Raw genomic sequence first — 7,857 nt, 5'->3', positions numbered from 1 at the left:
AAAGGAATCCTAATTTTTCCCGACCCGAGATTAGAGTAGAGTTGATCTCTACTGACCAACATTCTTCTCCATTCTTCCATGTACCAACATTGTAGTGCCATCTGTGAGCAAGAACTAGGAAAATTAGCTTTTACAGGCTCAAAACATGGGTTTTTCAGAATATAGTAAGCTCACTGTTTATCAGTGTGCACCACTGAATTTTTCTTTTTCTTTTTTTTTTTTTCTTAAAAATATTTTATTACTAGCCCACAAATCAATTTGGAAAGATGAAATTTAACTTTTTCCCATCACTGATTTTAAAGTCCCGAGCCAAAGCCGAGCCACAAAAGCAGGTTAGGTGACAAGCCGGTTAGCCTGTCTATGAGGAGCAGCGGGGAGGGCAGAGGGCAAGGGGGCAGATCATTTTTTTTCCCACACTCTCATGATCTCTCTTCTCTCCATGATTATTGCCTGCCCTGGGGGCCTGATCACAAACCCTGCTTGGCCAAGGAAGCAGACACTTCGTCGGCTAGTGTGGCAAGCTGTGGTGAGTCCACCATGTTGATGCTGCCCGTGGAGGACACATTGCTGAGGTGCCGTGGAGATGTGTCCCCAGACACCACAGGTGACTTGTATATGATTTCTGCTCCGTGGTCTGTCTTGGCTTTGGCATTCTCCCTGAAGGTCAGAGTGTGGGTTTCAATCTTCTTATTCCCTCCTCCAGGGACGTGGGTGATATTATCCAAGGAGCCAATCTTCGATTGGACTCTGTCCTTGAAGTCCAGCTTCTCTGATTTTACTTCCACTTGGCCACCTCCTGGCTTGTGATGGATGTTCCCTAATGAGCCACACTTGGAGGTCACCTTGCTCAGGTCCACTGGCTTGTAGACTATTTGCACCTTGCCGCCTCCAGGCTGGTGCTTCAGGTTCTCAGTGGAGCCAATCTTGGACCTGACGTTCTTTAGGTCTGGCATGGGCACAGGGGCAGTCTGCAGGTGGCTCTTACTGGCAGACAGTGACTTAGGGGGAGTGCGGACCACTGCCACTTTCTTGGGCTCTCGGGTGGGCGGCGTTGGTAGGGATGGGGTGTGGGAGTGACTGCCGGGGGTTCCGGGAGAGCCGGGGCTGCTGTAGCCGCTTCGTTCTCCAGATTTTGGTGGTTCACCTGACCCGGGAGGAGTCTTTGGGCTGGGCGTGGTCTTGGCTGGGATCCTGGTGGCGTTGGATGTGCCTTTCTGGCCCGGAGTGGCTGCTCCCCAAGGTGTGGCGGTCTTCACCCCGGTTTTGCCATCAGCGCCCTTGGCTTTCTTCTCATCATTTCCAGTCCTGTCTTTGCTTACACCGGCCACTCGAGCTTCAGTCACGTGTCCAGCGGCTTGGTCCTCCAGGTTCGGGGTGTCTTCTTCAGCTGTGGTTCCTTCTGGGACCTCCGTGTGGGTCTGGGCAGCGGCCTGCTTGTCGGGAGTTCTCTCATGACCACTGAATTTTTCAACAGTAGCATTTCCTTTCTCAGGGTCTGGGTTAAGTATAAGAAGGAATTCTCTGAGATCATGGGAACAAATTTCCACAGTATGTTCTCTGCCATGATAGTCTGCCTCACTATAGTTGAGAAATGAGATCTGAGTCACTTTGTAACTTTGAGCCAAAATAAATTTCCCCTTTTAAATTTTTTTTTTCAGGTTTCTTTTGTTGTAGTTATGACCGACACAGCAGGGCAAAGACTTCAATTGTCTTGCTTATTGCAACACCTGTGGCATCTAGCATAGAGCCTGGAATAGAGTAGAGTGGGCCTCCTGGAAACTTTTGAATGAATGCTGAGCTGTAATCTTGGGTCAGCCATTCACTTATCTGGCTAACTATTGCTTATTGAGCTTTCAGTACATGTCAGAGATGCTTGGTTGAGTTTCTTGGAACACTCATGTCTTACATAGTCACTTCTCCCTTTTGATGTGACTACATCTTTTCTCTACAGTTTTCTCTTCAGGGATCTTTATTAGTTTTGGGGGCAGGGATTACTGAGCCTTAGCTTCATGTTCTTAGGCCATCATGACAAGTGATTTCTTGTCACCATTTTTTCCAATCTGAGTAAAATAGTTGCTTGGACTGTTAGGTTTATCTTGTCCAGTTTGTCCTTCAGTCTGCCTTACTGCTTCCCCGCCCTCCCATTTTTGTTGTTGTTGTTATTGTTTTTGTTTTATTTGTTAAAAGTCACTTGAAATTTGCTATTAGTAACAGTTCAGGTGGGCTTTTTTTCATCTAAGTCGTCCTCCTTGATTTTTGCACATGTATGCGTCTGTTGTTGCATATGTGTTTTTATGTGTGGTGCACATGTGTATGTGTTGAGCTCCAAAGTTGATATCAAGTATCTTTCTCAACTGCTCTCTACCTAATACAACCTAATACATTGAGGTAGAGTCTCTTTAGGAACCCCAAGCTCAGCTGGCTAATCTGGTTAGCTGTCTTGCTCTAGGCATTCACTTTGTCTCCTAAGTGTTGTCATTCCTGCCTGGGTCTTACATGGATTCTGGGCCTTCAAACTCTAGTCCTCATTCTTGCAAGATAGTGCTTCATCTGATAAGCTATCTTGCTAGCTTTTTCTTGTTTTTTGAGGACTGGTCTCAGTGGTCTAAAATTTACCTAGTAGGCCAGGTTGGCTGGCCAGAGACTCTGGGAATCAACCTATCTCTACTTTCCCAGGACAGGAATTACAAGTATACACCATTATGCCCAACTTATTTATATGAGTCCTGAGGATCAAACTTAGGTCTTCTAGCTTGCAAGGCATATCTTTTGCCAACTTAGTTGCCTGTAAATGTAACTTTTATTTTCCTGAATTAATTGTTGTCTTGGAGGCTTTCTGCCTCTGTCTACTGACCTAGGCCTAGTCCTGGAAGCTTCTAACCTCTGTACAATATAATCTAGACCTAGAATGCTTTCAGCTTCTGAGACTTGCTGGTGAATAAACTCACCTCTTCCTAGTTCTTTCTGATCTCTGACTGGCTGATTCAACTCAGTTTTGGATCAAACTCATCTCCAAGTTGATTGATTCAATCTTGCTTCTCTTTCTGCCTCTCCTGAATTGCTCTCCCTGAACTCAAACTAACTCTAGCAATCTGTTCTAATCTTCTGGCTCCTTCTCATTCCCTTGCTTATTCTGTCTTTACATGTGTCTAGTTTGTTCTCTCTTCAACCTGTCTCTGTAAAACACTCCTGGTAAAACTCTTTCCTCTTTCTGCCCTGCTCTCTTAATTAGATTCCCTTTCTTTTCTCTTCTCATGAGAGGTGGGCATATCCTATTCTATCAAATCTTTCTCTGATTTATCACTTTGTCACTCAATTAGATATCACTTTCAAACATACATGCTTCCTTCTACAAACTAACTTTACCTTCATTGTTTGGGATTAAAGGTGTGTGCTAAAGGCATGTCTGTATTCCTGCCAGACAAATTAAAGGTGTGTGCTAAGGGCTGAGCCACATCACAACTAGAAACAGGTTTTTTCAGCAAACATTACAGTCTCAAGGTTCAGAGTGTGATCTGCAATGTCCTGCAGTAGCTGCCTTTCTATTTTTTAGTGCTCCTTTAAACCAGATTTTATTGTAATAGAAATACTCTGGTGGTAAAGTAGAATCAGTGGCATACCCTGATTCAGTTCCTATGGTCTGTCTGAAGGAGACACTCCTGGCCGTGTGAGGAGGCAATGATACAGAGCTAAGAGAGTTTTGTTTAAAAGTTAGGTATCACCTTTGATAAAGTTCTGGTTAAGGCAATAGAAGCAGAGAATGTTTTAAGGACCTTCTAAAAGTTTTAATGGAATCTGACTTTGCTGGGATGTACAACTTCACTTCTCTTTTCTTACTCAAAACTGTATTCAGTAGCTGCAGATTCAGAAGTCATTTTGTACCAAGAGGTTTTATATTAATGATGGAAGGGAGGACACACAAGTGTAAGGGTCTTCTAGTCTAATGATTAGGGGCCTCAAGCTGGTTCAAGACTACCTTCTTTTGAATTTTAATCTGAGAGAACATTTTATGGTCAGCCACTGTTTGTTAAGCCATTGTTACCTTACTTGGTGTAGGATCTAACTTTCATAAGTGCTCTTGCAGGTAGGCACATTAATACCCATTTTATGAATTACAGAATAATTGCCGGAATCAAAAGAGAGTCCAGGGCAGCAACTAGGATAGTTTTAGCTGTAACTCACAAAGTAGATAAGACTTGCCCAGGGAACTTACTCAGTATACAGACTCAGGTATACCATCCTCATCTACTAGGTCTTCTTAAGGCCCAAGAAGCTTCTTCCTCTCAAACAGTCTAGGCTTTCTTATCATTAGTAAAGAGTATGAATTCAAACATGGGTGAAAGCTCAAGTAGCAATATTCTTTAAGAATATTTCTGTGAATGTAGAAATCATCCATGGACTTTATAGACTTTGGGTTCCAGTTTTCATTTGAAAAAAAAAAAAGTGAGTATGTCTTATGTGGGACATGGGATTTGCATTTTTGAAAGCTTTCCTCATGATTCTGATGGCTCCGATGAACAGAGTCTACCTTGTGGGGCTCCAGCTTTCATAGTTAGGAGCATGGGTACTGGATGAGATGAACCTGGGTTTTGATTGTTCACATGATCAGTCACTTATTGCTGGATGACTGTAATGGGCTAATTAAGCAGTCTGTGTCTCAGGCTTCATCATTTCCAAATTGAAGAAAATAATAAGGTCTACCTGGCAGGGTTGTCGTGAGGATTAAATGAGATAATTTATGTAAAGCTCTTAGCTTTGCATAAATGTGCTCTCAATAAGTGGTGGCTATTGTTATTATCATACCCAGAGCACACATCTTGCAAACAGTATGGGTACAGAGTCCTATTACCATGGATAATTTATGCAAAATTCAGGAACCAGGATTCAGCAAAAGTTGGTAAAGGAAACTAGGTACTCTTTCCTCTTTTCAGCTTCCTCTTCATCTCTCTTTCTTCTTCCTCATCCTCTTTTTCTCAGATCTTTAGAATGAAATATGTATGTATGTATGTATGTATGTATGTATGTATGTAGTATGTGTGCTGGTATGCACGTGTGTGTGTGTGTGTGCGCGTGTGTGTTTATCATGACATATGACATATATGTGTGTAGAGGTCACAGGAGAACTTGTAGGAGTCTGGTTCCTTACTTCAACCAATGGGAGTCCATGGATCAAACTCCAGTTGTCAGACTTGGTGACAGGTGCTTTTACCTGCTAAGCTGTTTTGAACATCCTTCTGTAGTTTTGAGATAGAGTTTCATGTATTCATGACCTCAAATTTGCTGTGTTAGTTGTAAATGATCTCAAACTGCTAGTCTTTTTACCTCCACCTCCCACATGCTGGGATTATAGGTGTGTGCTGTTAGGTCCAAAGGAATCTCTGATCCCCCCCAAACTCCAAGGGCATTCCTGGACTATAGAAGGACTTCTGGTGGATAGATAAAAGCCAGCATTCCTCAGAAACTCGTGAAGTCAGTTCCCTTCTATGTGAAGGAGGCATTTTTCCTTATCAGTGGCAGAAGGACTAAATGGCTACCTGTGGTGCCTATTAGCATACCAAAGCCCATATTGGCCTCCGGGCTCTCTTAATATTACAAATATTGGTTACACATTTAAAGCCCAAGTTAGCTCTTCTCACCTCCTTCCCTACCCTAGACTCCCTCCAGCTCACTGATTTCCTTCCCCGCTCCTCATTCTCCTTATAACCCTGCTGTTTTTGATATGCTCATTTTCCCTTTGTCTCCCTCTTCCCTGCCTCTATGTTTCTCTTCCTATCCCACCTTCCTCTGCTTCTTTCAAGTCTAGTCTATTGGTCATGTTCGGCCTACCTCTTCCTTTCTTTGCTCTGGACTCTTCCAGATGCCTCTGGATGTTCTGTCTCTTATATCTACAATAAAAAATTTCTCCTTAGCCATACCATGGAGTGGTAATGTCAGTTTCTACATGTGCCACCACATCCGATATGAGCAACTTCTAGCCTTTAGAACAAGTGACTGGTGCACAAAAATGTTGAATGAGGGTCTTTGAGTACACATTCCTGTATCTCTCAGCTTCCTCTTTTCTCCTCCTTTTTTTCTCTTCCTTTCCAGCTGCCCTGAGTCTGTCTGAGTTACACACACCCAATGGCTCCATTTTCTCTCTCCTCTTTGTTAACTTCAGGTGCATCCCTGGATAGCTAGAAATGTCTTTACAGCCGGCTCTTGGACCCAGTGATGAGACACGTCATCTCTAGTCTACAGGGCAGCTCTTGCATCCCTTGCCATGGCACTCGCTGCAATTTCCTCTGCACATGCGATACATCATGGCTCAGATAAAAGACTTGTCCCTCTCCCTCACACTGCCCCCCCTTCCGAAGCCCTTCCTCATCTTCCTCTTCTCTTTACTCCCCACCTCCTTCACAGAGGCTGCCTCTGCCAATAATACCTCTCACATGAGACCTGCAGCTTGGTGTGATTTGTCTGGGACTGGACAGCATATTCTAACATTGGTGCAGAGACTTATTTGAAGCCTCCGCCAAGTAGGCCTTGACAGATTCGAAACTCCGTTTTTACACGAGCCATGGAACCCACTACTATGTGGAGTGGCTGCCACCATGACAAATGTGCCTCCTACACAGGATCACTTTCTGGCACCGGTTGACTAAACACCATGCAAACATCGGTGGATTCGAAGCTTTCTGTCCTAGTCAGTGGACAGCATCCATGGTCGCAGAAGAGGACTGGCCAGCCTCTATGAGTCTAAGGGACAGATTTATCCATGGTCTTTATGACCAGCCTTCTAGCTGACTCCTCATTTTAGGCCTCCTACCCTTGGGTGAACCCTCTCCCTCTTGCTGTCCAGGAAGCATTTTTTTCTCTCGATTTCTTTCTTGCACTGCGCTGCTGGTAAACCATTTTCCCTTGAGCCCTGGGCACACAGCTCAGGCATCAGGCATGCATCTCTTAACTATGAGCTTCTGCGTGATGACTTGGTAACCTAGACTGGCTGCTTGTTCCAATATTTCATTGATCTACTACCACTGGGACCATAGTAAGATTAATTTATCTTTATTAATTTGTTCCCAGGATGCTGGTAAGAATACTTTAATCTCTGTCACCCGATGGGTATCTCATCTTTGATTATGCCTCCAGGCTCCCCACTGGGATGCCTCTTGGAAAATCTCAAACCTCTAAAACTAGCGCCTGTTTTAAAGGCATCCAAACTTGTTCACTTTTGCAATCAGGTCTGGGCTTACAGTACCCATTAGATACCGACTCCATGTTATGTCCATGTTAAGTGTCCATGCTATGGCGCTTTTGATGCTACCATTCTAAAGGATCTTCATACATGCTGCCAGCGGTCTGGTAAATGGAAGGAGGTCCTCTTTGTCCAAGCTTTCATCTGTCTTCACTTCAAACTGTCTCTTTGCTCTTCCCATCCCACTCAACTCCTTCTAGCTATGAAACCTCAACCAGACAAAACTTCTACTACTCTTGATCCTGCTAATGAACCTCCCCCTTACTGCCGCTGACCTGCCTCTACAATCTCTCCTACTTCCCCAGTCTCCTCAGCTTCCTCTTCTCACCAGACTGCTAGAGCCTCCTTACTCAACTTCTCCAGACTCCTCCCCTCCTATGCCAGCTATAGGCTGCTCCAGCTGCCCTACACTGGCACCTACTTTCAGCCCTCCCACCACTTGCTCTAAATCTGCAGTCAATCTCCCTACCTCTTCCTATACCCAGTCTAACCCAGTGTCTGTCCTTCCTTTAAGGGAAGTTGCTGGGGTAGATGGTCTAATTAGATAGAGTACATGTCCCCTTCCCACTAAATGAACTTTCCCAAATAGAAAAAAGACTGGGATCTTATACCTCCAACCCTTT

The 7,857-nt window shown here is 44.2% G+C and overlaps 1 protein-coding gene across 1 annotated transcript; it reads right to left on the bottom strand.

The window, feature by feature from the left end:
* Positions 1-411: 411 nt before the first annotated feature.
* On the bottom strand, positions 412-5,815 carry LOC114638322 (microtubule-associated protein tau-like). The gene is made up of 2 exons (XM_028786745.1): positions 5,779-5,815; positions 412-1,495 (listed from the first exon to the last, which is right to left on the bottom strand). Exons 1-2 carry the CDS (start codon positions 5,813-5,815, stop codon positions 468-470), a joined length of 1,065 nt encoding a protein of 354 aa, XP_028642578.1. The 3' UTR covers positions 412-467.
* Between the last annotated feature and the right edge of the window lie 2,042 nt (positions 5,816-7,857).

This window comes from Grammomys surdaster, unplaced genomic scaffold (assembly GCF_004785775.1).
Source record: "Grammomys surdaster isolate TR1022 unplaced genomic scaffold, NIH_TR_1.0 125574, whole genome shotgun sequence".
NCBI lineage: Eukaryota > Metazoa > Chordata > Mammalia > Rodentia > Muridae > Grammomys > Grammomys surdaster.
Note: the sequence above shows the minus strand (reverse complement) of the source record. Positions and strands in the feature narration are given on the sequence as shown.

Excerpts from the sequence above, each read along its gene's own strand:
- LOC114638322 (XM_028786745.1), bottom strand. The coding sequence starts at position 5,815 with ATGACCAATAGACTAGACTTGAAAGAAGCAGAGGAAG. Across the intron at positions 1,496-5,778 it reads CTTGAAAGAAGCAGAGGAAG|ACCCTGAGAAAGGAAATGCT; the intron begins GTGGGATAGGAA and ends TACTTAACCCAG.